At 40.0% G+C, this 18463-nt stretch overlaps 1 protein-coding gene across 1 annotated transcript in view; it reads right to left on the bottom strand.

Moving 5' to 3' along the window:
• MTUS2 (microtubule associated scaffold protein 2) overlaps nucleotides 1-18463 on the bottom strand; it is a 640692-nt gene that overhangs the window by 309084 nt on the left and 313145 nt on the right. The window contains exon 8 of the mRNA XM_034665023.1: nucleotides 2730-2927. Within this exon, the coding sequence (XP_034520914.1) occupies nucleotides 2730-2927 (198 nt within the window). The remainder of the gene's footprint in view (nucleotides 1-2729; nucleotides 2928-18463) is intronic.

The raw sequence follows: 18463 nt of genomic DNA, 5'->3' as shown, positions 1-18463 counted from the left end.
ATTATCAGATATGTCATTTGCAAATATTTTCTCTCATTCTGTAGGTTGCCTTTTAGTTTTGTTGATTGTTTCCTTTGCTGTGAAGAAGCTTTTTTTCTTGATGAAGTCCCAACACTTCATTTTTGCTTTTGTTTCTCTTGCCTCCAGAGACATGTCTAGTAAGAAGTTGTTATGGCCGAGGTCAAAAAGGTTGTTGCCTCCTCCAGGATTTTGATGGGGTCCTGTCTCACAGTTAAGCCTTTTAACCATTTTGAATTTGTTTTTGTGTACGGTGTAAGAAAGTGGTCCAGTTTCATTCTTCTACATGTAGCTGTCCAGTTTTCCCAACACCATTTGTTGAAGAGGCTTTCTTTTTTTTTTCCCATTGGATATTCTTTTCTGCTTTGTCAAAGATTAGTTGATCATATAGGTGTGGGTCTATTTCTGGGTTTTCTATTCTGTTGCATTGATCTCTGTGTCTATTTTTGTGCCAGTACCAAACCATCTTGATAAGTACTGCTTTGTAACGTAGCTTGAAGTCTGGAATCGTGATGCCTCCAGCCTTGCCTTTTTTTTTTTTTTTAAGATTTATTTATTTGAGAGACAGCATGAACAGGAGGAGGGGCAGAGAGAGAAGGAGAGAAGCAGACCCTGCACTGAGCACAGAGCCCGACATGGGCCTCGATCCCACAAGCCTGAGATGATGACCTGAGCCGAAATTAACTAAAACTGAGCCAGAATTAACTGACTGAACCACCCAAGCACCCCTGCTTTTCTTTCTCAAGATTGCTTTGGCTATTTGGTGTCTTTTGTGGTTCATACAAGTTTTAGGATTGTTTTTTCTAGCTCTGTGAAATATTCTGGTAGTATTTTGATAGGGATTGCATTAAAAGTGTAGATTGCTTTGGGTAGTATAGACATTTTAACAATGTTTGCTCTTCCAATCCCTGAGCATGGAATGCTTTTTCCATTTCTTTCTGTCCTCTTCAATTTCTTTCACAGGTGTTCTATAGTTTTCAGAGCACAGACCTTTTACCTCTTTGGTTAGGTTGACTCCTAGGTATCTTATAGTTTTTGGTGTGAATACGTATTACTTTTAATATGAAGTCTTTAAAGTAGGAGTTATTTTCCCTGGCACATTATAGCTATTGTCTCTCTGGGTGCTCAGGGTGTCCCTCTCTAGTGTCCTTTGACGCAGAGGTGAGAAGAAATACCACAAGCACCCCTGGAATGATTCTGTCCATACCAGCTCTCTTTCAGTAAAAGCTGCTGCCATGGGAACAAAGCTCAAGTCATCTTGTAATTTTTTTTTTTTTAAGAAATCAAAGGCTTTAGCATCTTCCTTGGAAAGATATATACCGTGTGAGATTTCTTATCACTCATGCTCCCTCTGAAAGAGAAACATGCCACTGGAAATTTTACCACTAAAAGAGATGACAAATAGTTGCTCCTATATTTAAAAATCTTCAGACTGTCAATATGCACGCACATATCTACAAATAAGAGTTCCACATTTGCAAATAGTTCTTTATTATATTCACATTTCAGGCTTTGAGACATCTACTGTGCCACGATGGACTCCATAATGGCAATGGTATTCCTAATATGAATCCTGTGTGAAAGCAGTTCGGAGATGCAGCACCTTTAGGAAACCAAGTGAGCAAAAACCTCTCAGAAATTGCTTACAAACACATCAAGATGAAGGAAAATGTAACGTACTACTTTAAGAATAACTAGGCAGACCAGAATTTAGAACTGTAAAAGCACAAATGCGCCACACATCAACTCTGTAAACCCCTGAAAGGACCAAGAGCAAGCTCAGAGAAAGGAAATTTAAAAAAATAATATGAATCAATCTCATTCTCAAACTCCATACCCCACCCCACCTTGCTCTCTGTCTCTTTCCCTTACTAGTTCAGCCTGATTCAACTGCTATAGTCCCCCCCCAACAACCCTCCACATAAGAACCTCTAAGACTTTCCTGGCCTTCCGGCAAGTTCTTGCTAACCAACATCTGAGATGTCATGGCTTCGGATCCAATAACAATGACTTTGAAGCTGACAGGCTGAGATGGCTGAGTTGACAGGCTTTGGTCATCACAGGCTCAGCTGACTAGGGCAGCCTCCAGATCTTCTTTAGGAACAATGGCTGGTTGTGACTTACTCTGAGACTATTAATTCAGACTTTATAAAATATAGCTTACAACATCAGTCTCACGAACCAGCCCTACAAGTAGCATCATTCAGCTAATGCGGACCTTTCTGGGCACAGAGCTGAAGAAGTTCAGCTGTGCTTTTTTTAAATTTTCAACATCATTTGGTTAACTTTTAGAAATCCAGCCAAGTGTTCCACAAAAATGAAGGCATTACAGGTAATCTCAGGTGACTAAAAGGATTCTCACCACCACTATTTAATACATGTTTCAGGTAACACCTGTTTTGGATCTTTCTTTGACTTCTTACATAGAATCCATGGAGCAAAGGGCTCCTGGAATCAGTCCCTGGATAAGTCATTTCCTATATTTTAAAGTCTTTTTCTGGCACTTTAACTCCTCATAACTGAAAAATGATAGGGCCAAACAGGCTTTTTTTCTTCAGTAGACTCTTATCTAAAGTCCTAACAATGGTAGATTAACGTAGTCAAATCAAATCTTTCATTCACAAAGAAATGAAACGATTACACGCGCATGCTGTTCCACCCGCCCCAGCATGGCCGGAGGGGAGCATTCCGCTTCGGCCCCGCCCACTTACGGTTGGCCAGACGGCTCTGCTCGGGCTGCGCGCTGTCCACCGACTGGGTGCTGGAGACCGAGGACACGCTGGAGCTCCGCACGAAACCAAAGGCCGCCAGCTTGGCTGCCGGGAGACGCGAGTATCCGGGAGGACGAAGTCCAGATTTTGGTAGATTGGATTTTGCAGCATTTGAACCCGAGGCTTTCTTTAAATCTGCTATGATGAACAAAAACCAAACCAAAAAAAAAAAAAATCGGTTGACAACAAGATAGAGAATACTTGATTATCAACCTAGCTCTCTCATAAACAGGCCACAGTTAATCTTGCGGGGTGTGCTGCAGCAGAAACACATCTTTATGAGAAAAGCCCCTCGCTGAGGCCTGGGAGCTTCAGAGAATGCAAATAGAAGAAGGAGAGGCAGCAGGCAGATGAGACAAGAACGGACAAACTAGCCCTATTACATGACCATAAATAAAGGTAAACAGGGCTTAGGAAGCTGAATGGAAGGAACACTTACTGTTGCACGTTGCCTTAGAATTGTGAAATTACATTCACCTTAAAATCTGACATGCAAAGAGCCCTTGTGGCAAATATTCATCAGCAATTTTAAACGGTATGTAATAATTCGTGGGAGCATGTACAAAGAACCACTTGCTAACATTCTGTTGGTGGTAGGAATGAGGTGAGCACAAACTGTGGAGCTGGCCAGGTTGAAATCCAGTCTCTGTCATTTACTAGCTGTGTAACCTCAGGCACTTGACCCAACACTTTAGAACCACAGTTTCCTCCCATGGAAGGACTGGGGGTGATAAAACTGGCCTCAAAGGTTTAATATAAATATTATTGCTTGTAACAGAACTTTATAGATGCTCCAATTAACACTAGGGTTTTTTTTCTCCTTTCTCCATGATCTGGTTTTATGTTAAACTAAAATTCAAAATATAAACTAAACTTCAAAATTAGTTTCCAGATATATGCAAAGCCAGCTAATTTTGAAATAATAAAACATCATGCTATAAACCTACCATCTCAGCATGATGATATTGTGAACCAGGCGCTGTTCATGCCACTGCAGTGATCACCTCCACACTATAAGTCTTTCAATACCAGATAGAATCAGGATGTTATCACACACAAATGCTCTTTAATATTCCTTAAAAGGAGAAAGGGCCAAACGTCCTAACATTCTGTATAATTCCTAGTCAAGCCATTTATCAACTTTCACCTGCCATATTTACTGTGAGTGCTTATATACAGATCCTTCAGCAAAGTTCCTTCACTCTTTATTATCTACTGAAAGATTAACCAGGTTGTAGACTAATAAACATTTATTTAAAGAAACCGATGTCTAAAAATCAATGGAGAATCTACACTAGAAATAAATCTAAGTATGGAAATCTTTGGAGAAACAAAAGATGCCAATCTGGTCCAATGGTGCCTCTTCCTCTACTAGGAGCTCCCCTACGAGTGAGGCTGTGGCCAATTGTACATCAGATGAAAGCAGAATATGCACAACTATGGTTTCCTGATTTCTGGGTCAGGACTAGGAGGAGTAGGAATCAGGTGAGTGCAGGGGGAAGAGAGAACAGGCATCTGGGGCTGCAGTATTCCCAATTCAGTTCTGTCCTTCTGCTTGGGAAAAAATGTTCAAATATCATGAGAAATAATCACTGTTTAATAAGTAGTAATGGCCCTTCTGTATCAGCAATTAAATGTCAGGTCAATGCCTTCAATTGCTGTTCTATCATTTTGCATACTCTGAGATGATATCCCCAGAAAAATGAGTGTCCCCATAGATCAGAAAAATTTTCACAATAAATTTACACCAACACAATTTTGCATAATGTCTGTAAAAGAGTAAAACAGTTGCTAAAAATCAGATATAATTTCAATAATAAGTATACATTAAACCCATCATGTTTTGATACTAATTTCAGTTGTAGACAGAAAGAGTATAACCTCTTTCCCAACCCAGTTAATCGATAAGTGATTTAAGATTACACAAAATCAAATGAGAAGAATATGAATAAATGTTTTTTTCTAGAAAACAAACCCATATTTCAGAATGAAGAAAAGGTCAGAATTCCTAACAGAACACCTTAGCATGTAATAAACATTTAATATTCATTTAAGAATGAAAACTAGACACTCCTAGGTGGCTCAGTCAGTTGACCGTCCAACTCTTGATTTTGGCTCAGGTCATGATCAGGCCATGGGATCAAGCTCTGCATAAGGCTCCATCCTCAAAGTGGAATCTGCTTAAGATTATTTCCCTCTCCCTCTACCCCTCCCCCTGCTCAGGCACTTGCACGCATGCACTCTCTCTCTAAAACAAACAAACAAATACCTTAAAAAATGAAAACTAAGTTTATTAAATCATTACATAAGACAATAAAGGCACTGAAAATGTTCAAAGAGGAATTTATCGTATTCTATCCTTACCTATATTTAATGATTGTTCATGTCTTCAGTAGAAAGGTAGCGTGAACATGCAGAGAAGGAACTCAACAACACAGGATCCCAAATAGACATGACATAGGTCTCTAAGTGAGTTCTGGGCTTTCACTTTCCCTTAGTCCATCTTTCCCTTTTAATAAAGGTACATATTGTGAGAGTATGTGTGTGCGCGTGTGTGTAGGCTACTTGTAGGAGTATGTCTTACCCCAACTCTCTGTATACATAACTTTTCTAAATTTAACGTAATCCATACATCAAGTTACTATCCAGTGGTCTCCCCTTCTACCAGATACATCTCACAAACAGTTCACATACCTTCAGGGTTTGGAAGAACAGGTCTCATTCTTTGGAAACCATCAGTGCCTAGCACAGTGGTTTTGACAAATTATTCAATCAGGGTTAGCTGAATTCTGCAGCAGCCAAGCTTGCACAACATTAACAGAGCCTACTGTGTGAGTTGAATACCTCCACTGGTTTCTCCTGCATGAGAACTGGGCTGTAACGGGGTTCTAAACTCTGCTTTCTAAATAAGCACCTCCGTGATTCTCATTCAGGTAGTCCACGGAGCATACTATGGGGTGAAAACATCAACAGAACGTGCCATATCAGCCTGGGAAAGGTGCTCTTCAGCATTACATTCAGCCGCTCTGACTGAATGTGCCTTAATTTAATCTTAGTTTCTCATAAAAGGAAATTATTTATAAAAATGTGCACCCTTTACTATTTCTCAAGTGCAGCATGTCAGAAGAATATATTTTTTAAAGTACGTAGTGTCCTTGGACTATTCAAGAATACAGACTTTGATGGAAATAACATATCAAAGACACAATAAGTCCTCAATAAACAAATAACGATGTTAAACAAAACTGAACAGGCACATAAGAGAGACATCGTCCATGATGGTGGCACAAGGAGCTTCATGGACACCTTCTCCAGTGAAACAACCATAATTAGTAAAAATTATTTTTAAAAAACAACAATCATTTAAAGTTTCTAGAAATTGTTCTAAGAACATACAGCAAATAAAGAAATCTTTATATATGAAAATCTACTATATCACAGTAAGAACAGTCAGATTGGATGGCACTTGAGCCTGACCCACTCCTTTCCTCCTGTGCAGCCCTGTCCATCTCAGCATGATGAAAGCTCTACTCAGGGTGGCTGGGACCAAGGCAACAGGATTCCTCTCCCGCTGGTCCAGAACTACCATATCCCACTGGGAGAGGCAGGCCACCACCATTTCCCATCCCTATGCCCTCCCCCCAGGTCCACGTTGTAGAGACTAAATTACATGCAAGCAAGAGGCCAAGAGGTCAGGGGACCCTTCCTTTGCCCAGCCCCAAGCAAGGGGACCAAGGCACTACCCCAGGCACAGCAGACCAAAAATACTGGGGCCCTAATCACTGTTTCCCTGGCTAACTTGTAGGCTAGAAGTTCAATATCAGGAGAGGTAAAGGGAGAAGAACAGACGCTACTCCCCTGCCTAGCAGCCACCTGTAAATCAGGATTGCCACTCCTAAAGGAGCAGACCACTGTCCCTGCCACACCCCCCCAGCAGAGTCATAACTAAGAGATTTGCCCAAAGGTAGAGATAGCCCATAAGAACAAAAATCACTGAGGCACTCTTCTTAAAAAAGAAGAAAGATGTCACATTAATAAAGTAATCTTCCATCTAAAGATACTGAAGAAAGAACAACAAACTAAACATAAGTAGAAGGAAGGAAATAATAAATACTAGAATGGTAATAGATATATACAAAATGGAGAAGTAAAAGAGAAAGTCAACAAAGTCAAATTTGGTTTTTAGAAAGAGCAACAAAGTTGACAAACCTTTAGTTACAAGAAAAAAGGAAAGAAGACTCAATTTGTTAAATGAGGAATGAAAGAGAGGGCATCACTACTAATCCTACAAAACTAAAAAGAATCGTAAGGGAGTATTACGAACAACCTAGTGAAATGAACATGTTCCTGAAAAACACAAAGGAAAAACAAGAAAGAAACAGAAAATCTGAATATACTTAAAACAAAGAAATTGAATTGGTAATCCAAAACCTTCCTACAAAGAAAAGCCCAGACCCAAATATCGTCAATAGAGAACTCTAACAAGCGTTTAAAGAATTTATACCAGTTCTTCACCAACTATTCCAGGAAGGGTTGGGGAGTTGCCGGGGGGGGGAGGGGGGGGAGAGAAACACTTTCAAACTCATTCTATGAGGCTAGTGTTACTTGATAACCAAACCAGACAAAAAATATCATGAAAAAAAGAAAACTCTTACAGATGCAAAATTCTCATCAACACATAGCAAACTGAAATCAGCCACATATAAAAAGTATTACATACCATAACCAAGTGAAATTTACCCCTGGAATGAAAGATTGGTTTAACATGGAAATCAATGTACTACGCCATATGAATAGAACAAAGAAAAACCACATGACCATCTCAATAGATGCAGAAAAATCACCTGACAACTTCCAAGAGCATTTCATGATAAAACGCTTAACAAACTAGGAATAATACAAAAACGTCCTCGACTTGATAAGGGGATTGGGAAAAAAAATCCAAAGCTAACATCATACTCACTGGAAAAAGACTGAATGTTTCCCCCATAGATCAAGAACAAGGCAAGGACGTCTGCTCTCATCACTTCTACTCAATATTTTATGGAAGGTTCTAGTCAGGACAATTGGGTAAGAAAACTAAAAGGCACACAGATTGGAAACAAGAAGCAAAACTTTATCTGTAGATCACACAATCTTGTATATAGAAAACCCTATGAAATCTACTAAAAACTTACAATAAATGAGTTCAATATACAAAAATCAATTGTATTTCTATATATTTGCAATAACTAATCCAAAAATGAAATTTAAAAAATTTCATTTACAGTAGCATCAACAAAATAAAATATTTAGGAACTGTAGTAAGGGGTTGGACCCCCTTTTTGTGTTTATGTTTGACTACTAACAGCTATTGGGTTTCAAACCCCACACCCCTTTTTATACTGCCCACCCCTGTTATGCCCCATATCTGGGAAAACTGATAAGAAAGCCCAGTACTGCCTCCTTTGGTGCTGGCAGGCAAGTCAAACTACATAAGCCCCTTCTCAGGTCTGCAGGAATTCCAACCCCCACCCCCCCACCCCCGACAACAATAAAGTAAGTTGAGTCAGTGTCCTTCCCTTGCTCTCTCAAGTCATTTCAGACCTGTTTGAGAGGCCGGCTCTGCTCTCCCCAGACACCTCAGTCATGTGAGTAATAAACTCCCTCATAAACTGCTTTGTGTATGGTATCATTGGTACTGACATCCAAACCAAACTTTGGGTGGAGGGCCACCCTATCTCTTCAGGTGACCACAACAACAGGTGGTATGACCAGGATGCTGAGACAGGGACCTCCACCACCGAGAGCCTATTTTCATGTTTTGCTTGCTAGCTGACTCTGCTACCTAATAGAAAACACACACTGGGGCGCCTGGGTGACGCAACTGGTTAAGCATCCGACTCCTGATATTGGCTCAGGTCGTGATCTCAGGGTCATGAGATGGAGTTCCATGTTGGGTTCTGGGCTGTGTTCTGGACTCAAGAATCTGCTTGAATTTCTCTTTCCCTCTCCCTCTGCCCCTCCTGCTCGTGTGCTCTCTCTCTCTCTAAAATAAATAAATAAATCTTAAAAAAAAACGAAAAACAGGAAAGCAAGAAAGCACGCACATGGAGCTGCTGCTTGGTGGCCAGCTCATGCTTTGAGCTGTGCTGCTCTGCTTTGCATTCATGAGTCCTATGGAGCCTCTGTCATAGATTAGCCTGACCCACGCTGGAGACGGGAATGCAACTGGGGTGGGGTCTTTAGTGTGGCTTTGGGTCTTGTATCTTAGCCTGCACCTATCTGCATGTCTTAGAATGCAGCTGTAACTGGTAACAGGCTCAGGGGAAAGACTACCTTTTGCTGCATACAGGTCCACTGGGTGATCAGTCATGAAGAAGCAGTCATCAGAGGAAAAAACACATACAAAAAAAGAGAAAAAGCAGTATGTGAAGTGCTGAGGTCTGCAGTCCTAAAAGCAAATGACTCCACAGGCCCCTTAAATACCTCTGTTGCTGCTGCTGCCTATGCCTCTGTCCCCACAAAAATCCTGATCCTCAGGGTTAGAGAGAAAAACACCCATGGCATCTCTGTAGCACAGCAAAAGGGGTTAATGCAAGTCTTCCTTAAGCCTGGGGTCCTTAAGTTCTTTAAAGTAATACTGTCATGGGAGAGGCCTCCAACCCTGATGATACCGATGGGAAGCTCTCCGGTGGAAATCTACACACATAAGGGGAGTAGAGAGAATGCTCAGTAAAAACAACAAGGGAAAAAAAGGAATACGGGGGTGGAGGAAGGAGAAGGGAAGAAGCCCGGATTTGGCAGAATAAACAAAAAACTGAAACAGAGGTCTACAGTTCGACCCAATTGGAAATCAAAAATTTACTAAAAGAATGTATACACCAAAATATAAAAGGGCACTGGCTTTGGTACCTCTATAACATAGATTCTGAATTAATCTTAACATCTCCTTAAATGTACTAATTGGCAAAACTTTATGACTTTAATCAATACTGGGGCTCAAACTATAGCTATGCCTGGGGATCTCATTAAATTTAGATAATATATCCCTTGTAATATTCTATAATCTTAAGGGAGTCACTGCATGAGAAATAAAGGAAATATAGATATGCTTCATCTTAACCATGAGAATTATTGTCTTGCCTCAATTTCCCAGAGTCAGAGCATCCATTACCCTAAAATATACCATAGTAGGCACAGACACCCTGTGATTAATAAATTTAGAGAAAATTCAAGTTTTGACACATAAAAAACTTGGCTTGACAAAATGGGACCCTATAGACCGTAATGCCAGTGAAAGCAGTTAATAGGGCGCACTGTAAATTAAAGCATGGCCGGAAACAACTGAAACCCATTATAAGAGACCCCTGCTGCTTATTTAACAAGCCACGCCCGTCCATTCTTAGTCCTTCAGTCACAGTTTTCCTTCACTTCTGAAGGGATGCAACACACCTTTACAGAGCAGCTGCCCCTGGAGTACGTCCACAGCCTTGCCATCGCACACAGTCGTTGTAGGCTAGATCTTACCTGGATCCACCTTTCTCCAGGAGCACAGGTCTGACGTTACAATGACGACATCTTCCTCTGAGGACGTTTATATCACACGCTCTCATTCAGGACATATAAATACAAAGACACTCATAAAAAGGGGATGGGCCACTGCCTAGCACTATGTGCAAGGCCCTGCCACCTTAATTAAATTCCTACAAATTATTTGATAAACTGTGGGGTACTCCATCCCTGATACTGTCAAGAAACCGCTAGCGATTCTCTCAACATCCAAAATATTAAAAGAAGCCCGGGGTCTTTTAACTCCTTTGGGTTTGGGAGGCAAAGTATTCTTCCTTTGCAGATTTTACTTAAGCCCATTTATGCTGTTACTTGCAAAGTGGCTCACCTTTCATGGGATCCCCTCCAACAAAAGACTCTAGAATCTGTCCCAACTTGCAATCAATGCATACTTCCATTAGCGCCCTCAGAGACGCTCTTAACTGTGGAGGCTTTAGCAACCTTTCTCAGGCCTTCTGGAGTTTCTAGGCCACCAATGATGATTTTAAGTTGCTCATGGATTTCTGGTCTCAGAAATTGACCTCCCTGGCCTGCAATATACAATATTAGAGTGGCAATGACTTGGCACATACTGATCTCCCCTGAAAAGTAAAGCTCTTTTCTGCCCTGAACCTGTGACCCTCCATACCAAGGCCCCCAGTATGCTTTAGGCTGGTTATGAAAGTAGCATTCCACAAACTCAGCATAGGTATCCTGGACTTCTTGCTACAGGATGGAACCAAACCTCGGCCCTATGGCATAGCCCACCTGCAGAGAGGGGTGGCCTCCCTGTCCTCAGTCCCTTCTCTGATGTCACAGTACTAGAGGACATCCCTCTTCTCCCTGACACACTGGCTACTTGTGGAGCCCTTTAGGATCAACTGATGAACAGCAGTGGGAATCTGTGCACTTCACAGGTGGAACCATAACCGTCGCACATGACAGAGCGTGTTGGGAGCCCCTGCTTTTCAACCCGTAACTGCGATGTTCCTGAAAAGGATGCAACCCAAGCGTCCCACAATTAGACAAACTTCAAATCGTCATCTAATACCGGATGCTCTGGTCCAAGTCAGTCCCATCTGCACGTTTTTACGCTCTTGGGCCATTGCCATTGGCCTGGCTGTCTGGTCCGGCCAGTGGCAGTAACAATTCCTTATTCTGGGTTGTGCTCTTTAAGGTTAAAAAAATAAATAAAAAGTCTGAGAATCTTTTTGTGCCACAGAGACCCAAACAATAAAATTAAGGTCACACATGTTTCTACACTCCCTACAGCCACAATACAAGCTCTTACCATGATAGTCCTTATCCACTTTTGGAGTTCTAAACATTACTGATAGTGAACAAAGCAATCATTTTGCTTCTCAGAATACATAACACTGGGCTCTTGAACAAGACATTCAATGGAGATTTTACCTTCCTTAATGACCTTAGGCTGCAAGCTTCATAGAGCACTATAATGGCTTACTAAACAAGTTCAAATTCAATTAAATATAGTACATTTTAGTCATCAAATATCAGGGCTCTCCGGCTCCTCGCATCTGAAAAAGCTTATAAGCAAGTGTGGTGTTCCCCTCTTGGCACCTGTGGGAAAATCAAACCACTCAAACACCTGTATGAGTACGGAACACCCACTGTGCCCCACTCCCTAACCACAAAAAAACTCCAAATGAATCTCCTTTCCTGGCTCTCATTCAAGCCATTCGGACCTCCTTGGAAGACCTGCTCTGCTCTCCCCAGAAACATGAAACACATAGGTAACAAAGCTTTTTACACCCTCTTGAGGTATGTTTGTGGCAGTATCAATCTCCACTAGGAAAAAGAAGCAAATGAGGGTTTTCCATCTCATTGTCTAAGGAAGCTACGCAATCACCTCACTGTTAAGGTTCCAATTACAGTTGACCTTTAAACAACAGAGGTTTGAACTGTATGGGTCCACTTATACCTGTTTTCTTTTTTTCCAATAAATACAGTATTGTAAGAGTATTTTCTTTTCTTTATGATTTTCCTAATAACATTTCCTTTTCTCTAGCTTATTCTAAGATTACAGTACATAATACATATAACATAAAATATGTGTTAATCAACTGTATGTTGGCTTCTGGTCAGCAGTAAGTCTTCAGGTTAAAGCTATCAGTAGTAAAGTATTTGGGGAGACAAAAGTTACACACAGATTTCTGACCGCACACAGGGATTGGCACTCCTAACCCCCACATTGTTCAAGGGTCAACTGTGTGTGAGAACCAAGGTACAGGTTTTTCGGGTTTTGCTTTGTATGAATTTTACTCATACCAGAGTGCTTGAAAGTATGAAATGCACTGCTTCTAGACTATAAAGCTATTTCATGAAAAGGCTACTCTGTAATATTTCATTTTGCTTTATTATAAATCCAAATTATCTGAATATTTTCCTAATACTAAACAGGAATCTGAACAAATTTGGGGTTCATCTATATTTTCAAGGTGGCTATGCCAGGAATAAACTTAACAAACAAAGTGTAAAACTTATTCTCTAGAAACTGGAAAACATTATTAAAATAAATTAGAGAATACACAAGGAAGTGGAAAACATTCTATGTTCATGGAACAACTCACTGTTGTTAAAATGGTACTACTCCCCAAATAGATCTACAGATCAATGCAATCCCTATCAAAATTCTAGCTGGCTTCTTGGCAGAAACTGACGAGCTGATCCTAAAATTCAAAAAAACACAGAATAGTTCAAATAATCTTGAAAAATAAACACATAGAGGGCTCATACATCTAATTTTCAAAACTCAGTGCAAAAGCTAGAGTAATCAAGGCTGTGTGGCGCTATCATAAGGATAGCCACAGCTTAATATAAAAGAATTGAATTTCCAGACATAATCCAACATTTATGGTCAATTGAATTTCAACAAGGCTGCCAAGTCCATTCAATAGGGGAAAGAAATGGTTTGTTAACAAATGGTGCTGGGACAACTGGGTATACATACGTGTAAGAAGGATGTTAGACCACTACATCCTGTCATATCAAAAAAAAAATCTCAAAAATGGATTAGAGACTTCAATATAGATGCTAAAATTATAGAGCTCTTAGAAGAAAACATAGTTATACATTCTCATGACCTCAAATTAGGCAATAATTTCTTATATGTGACACAAAAAGCATAAGCAACAAAAGAAAAAAATAAACTGAATTTCAACCAAAGTAAAAGCTTTCAAAATTTAAATCACCATGAGACAACATCTCATGCCTGTCAGAATGGCCATTATCAAAAAGATAAGAGACAGGGCGCCTGGGTGGCTCAGTCGGCTAAGTGTCTGCCTTCGGCTCAGGTCATGATCCCGGGGTCCTGGGATCAAGCCCGCATCGAGCTCCCTGCTCAGCGGGGAGCCTGCTTCTCCCTCTCCCTCTGCCGTTCCCCCTGCTTGTGCTCTCTCTCTCTCTCTGTCAAATAAATAAAATCTTAAAAAAAAAAAAGATAAGAGACAAATACTGGTGTGGAAGTAGAAAAAGAAACACTTGTTCATGTTCCTGGGTTTGGAAATTGGTACAGCAACTACAGCAAACAGTATGGAGAACTCTCAAAATATTAAAATGATCCAGCAATTCCACTTCTGGGAATATACCCAAAGGCAAAGAACATAAAAAAGATATCTGCACCCCCACGTTCATAGCAGCATAATTTACAACAGCCACGACATGGAAACCACCTAAGTATCTATCAATAGATGAATGGATAAAGAGGTTATTTTATAGAGGCACACACAAATTGGAATATTATCCAGCCATTAAAAAATGAAAAATTTGCAACAACGTGGATGGAATTTGAAGGCATTATGCTAAGTAAGATAAGTCAAAGACAAATACTATACGATCTCACTTACACAGGGAATCTTAAAAGAAAAAAACAAAAAAAAAACCCCAAAATGAACTCAGAAAGAGACCTCAGACTTGTGGCTACCGGAAGCAGGAGGCTGGCAGAGGGGGAACTAGAGAAAGATGGTCAAAAGGTACACACTTCCAGTTACACGATTAATAAGTACTAAGGGGATGTAATGTACATCATAAGGACTACAGCTAACACAGCTAACACAAGCTGTCAAGAAAGTAGATCCTAACCGTTCTCATCACAAGGAGGTAATATTTGCCTTTATCCTTCTTTCTTTCCTTTTTATTGTGTCTACATGAGAAGATGGATGTTAGCTGAACCCCCTTTGGCAACCATTTCACAATATATGTAAATAACACTATCATGCTGTATGCATCAAAGTTATACAGTGATATATGTCAATTCTCAGTAAAACTGAGAAAAAATGTGCAAGCTTTTATATTCAAAAGACACTATCAAGAAAGTGGTGGGGGGAGAACATCCTAAGAATGGGAGATTTGCAAAAGATATATCTGACGGCTTTCTAGTATCCAAAATACATGAATAACCATATAACTCAACCATGAAAAGAAAAATAAAGTAATGAATCATGGAATTTTACATCAAAAACTAGAGATGTACTCGATGGTGACTAACATAATATAATAAAAAATATTATTAAAAAAAAAACAAAAAGAAAAATAACCAAATTTTAAAATGAGCCAATCATTTGAGTAGACAGTACTCCAAAAAAAAATATGCAGTGCCACTAAGCCTATGGCAAGATGCATAACATCCTCAGCCATCAGGAAAATGCAAATCAAAGCCAGAATGAGAAACCACCTCATACTCACTAGAATAACTATAATTTAAAAAGACAGACATTAGCAAGTGTTGGCAAGAATATGGAGAGAGTGGGACCTCATACGTGGATGGCAGGAATGTAAAATGGTGCAGCCACTTTGGAAAACAATCGAGCAGTTCCTCAAAAAGTTAAACATACAGGTAGCATAAGATAGAACAATTCTACTTCTAGGTATGTCCCTCAGAGAAATGAAAACAATAGGCCCCGCAAAAACTTGCATGTAAATATTTCATAGTGGCATTGTGCAAAACAAACAAAAGGTAGAAAAATGAAAATGTACATCAACAAATGAATGGATAACCAAAATGTGGAATGTCAATGCCAATACACTAGAATATTTTTTTGCCATTAAAAGGGCTGAGATGCCCTTCAACAGATGACTGGATTAAGAAGATGCAGTCCATATATATAATGGAATATTACTCAGCTATCAAAAAGAACGATTTCTCAACATTTGCTGCAACATGGACAGGACTGGAGGAGATAATGCTAAGTGAAATAAATCAAGCAGAGAAAGACAATTATCATATGGTTTCACTCATTTACAGAACATAAGTAGGAAGATCGGTAGGAGAAGAAAGGGAAGAAGAAAGGGGGGTAAACAGAACGGGGAATGAACCACGAGAGACTATGGACTCTGGGAAACAAACCAAGGGCTTCAGAGGGGAGGGGGTTGGGGAATGGGATAGGCTGGTGATGGGTAGTAAGGAGGGCACGTATTGCATGGTACACTGGGTGTTATATGCAACTAATGAATCATCGAACTTTACATCAGAAACCAGGGATGTACTGTACGGTGACTAACATAATATAATAAAAAATATTATTATAATAAAAAAATAAAAGGAATTAAGTACTGATACAGATAATGAAAATATTAATGCAAGTGAAATCAGCCAGATACAAAAGGCACATATTGTATGATTTTATTATATGAAATGTCCAGAATAGGCAGATCTACAGAGAGAAAGATTAGTGGTTCAGGGGCTGGGGTTTGGGAGAATGAGGAGTGTCTGATAATGGGTACAGGGTTCCACATTTCTCTGGATATACCAAAAACCATTGAATTGTATCCCTTTAAAAGGGTGAACTCTATGTAGCATATGAGTATATCTCAGTAAAGCTGTTATATCAAAACAGAAGTTTTGAAAAAAGAATGGAGAACACTTGTCTTTGGTTCAGTCATAGGCTTACACTAAGGTAAAGCAATGGCTATTGTTTCAATCTCTATCAGTATCTTCACTGTCAAAGGGCCTATATCAGATACAGAATTTGGTCTATCATTTTGAGTTCTCCCTAGAAAAACAGGCAAGTGAATGACATATTTGGTAGAGCAGATCAAAGATATAATGGTAATTGAGAAATAAAATAACTTCAAAATTAATAAACATCTAAAATTCCCTTCTAGGATCGAATATTCAAATCCCATGCATAGAAGCTGAGGTATTTTCACTTAGGTTTATCAAGGCTTTGTATTCTTGCAACATTTTGTCAAGAAAAAAGATAAAAATTCCTGTTTGAACAACAAAAGAGATTCTGCTGCTACAGAATGTTTAAATGTTGTGCTATTCTTTCAAAGTAATACTGTTTCCTTTTGAAAGACAAATCTTTTGAAGAATGCAAATCTTCACATTTCAATGAAAACTGAAGAACTAGATTTGTTCTTACCTTTTTCCTTTGTGTATTGATTCTCCTTTGAGTATGTGTTTAAATAAATATCTCTGCTAGCAATATCTTAATCAGCTAGAACCAGATTATCGTGCTTTAAAGTTCAATATTATATTGATAAAGGTCCATCCATCATTGTCCAACATTCTTGATATCCCAGTCAATAAAACAGACTTTAAAAAAGTAAATGCATATTAATCCAATTCAATATGCATTCACACACACTTACCATAAGCAAGCACTTCACGAGGTGCTCTGGGAAATTCAGAAACAGAGAAGGAGTGCTCCCCAAGTGGGGCTTATAACCTAGCGAAACAGAGGCCCCCGTTCACAAATCACCACAGCCTGAGAGAAAGGGGAGCAAGGCTAGAAGAGAGGTGGGACCTAGCACTATAGGAATAAAAGAACTAAATGAAGGTAGAATCAGGTAGAATGATTCAGAGTTTTTCTTTAAGACCCACTTCTTCCTTACAATTTTTATGTGGGAGAGGTGGGGGTTTTCTGGCATGTTTATATACCCAGGACAAGGTATTATTTGAACCAAACTATTTTTTTAGACTTTACTAGATCTTCCTAGTTGCTCTGAAAAACAGGTTCTTCTTTCACAGTTCTTCTGTAGAGAGGTGGTTTGCTTTGTTCAGACGTCTGAGAAATAACTCCTCTCTCCCCTTGCTCGGGATCATGCACAACAGCAGCTTTTACCAAGTTTCCTTCACACAGGGAAACTGTAAACAAAACTCTTTAGTATGAAGGCTGCAACTTTCTCGCAGGAGAGAAGAAGGACACCATTAAACAAAGGGAACAAGGGAAATGACATATTTCAGAATTGTACTCAGGATCTGGGTTTGATACAATTGCCCATCAAGTGTATAATCTCAGGCCAGACTCAAACTCTCTGAGCCTCTCAAGGCGGCCCTCCCCTGCAATGATCTTCGTCTCTTACTGAACCTCCCTTTCATAGTCCCCTTCCACAGTGAGTCCCCTCCTACTGACTTGTGTACCTCGGAGAACACTGAGGGTGTGAAATCTCTTGGACTATACTGTGAAAGTTACTGTAGCTCTCTTGGGCTGCTCGCCTGGGCGGGGGAAGCTGACCAGCATGTCGTAACCCTCAAGCAGCCTTATGTAGAGACCCACATGGAGGGAACAGAGGCCTCCTGCTAGCAGCTCACACCAACTTTCCAGCTGTGTGAGTGAGCCACCTTGGAAACAGGTCCTCTAGCCTCCAACAGATTAGCTGACATCTGAGTCTCTGGATTTGAGGACAAGGCTCAATTCAATGGGGCATTCTCTCTACCAGCTCAGTGATGCCTCAGCTTTACATAGGAATGGTCCCAGTTTTAGCTGTAGAAGTCCCACATCTTGGGAAACCCCTGAGCACCACCAGCAGACCAGGATGGCTGATCGCCCTAGATTTATAGCTCCCAGGCTTAAGTAGTAACTTCAACATTCATAGCACAGCTGTGAATTGGGATGTAAGTGGAATCCCAGAGTGTGAAGAATGATGAAAATAAGGGAGATATGCCAATAAGAATGATATGGAATCAGCTGCCAGCCAGAAGGCAGGGTAAATTCTCTACTCTGATGATGATCTCATCATCTCAGCAAAACCAAATCATTAACACTGAAAAGAAAAGTTCCAGTGCTGGGAAAACTTATGAGCCACATACAAAGGGATGTACCTGGACCCTCACCTCCCACCATACACAAAACTGAACTCTAAATGGATGACTGATCTAAACTTAAGGGACAAACTATAAA

Source organism: Ailuropoda melanoleuca, chromosome 7, assembly GCF_002007445.2.
Source record: "Ailuropoda melanoleuca isolate Jingjing chromosome 7, ASM200744v2, whole genome shotgun sequence".
Lineage (NCBI taxonomy): Eukaryota > Metazoa > Chordata > Mammalia > Carnivora > Ursidae > Ailuropoda > Ailuropoda melanoleuca.
This window is presented reverse-complemented; position numbering and strand designations above follow the sequence as displayed.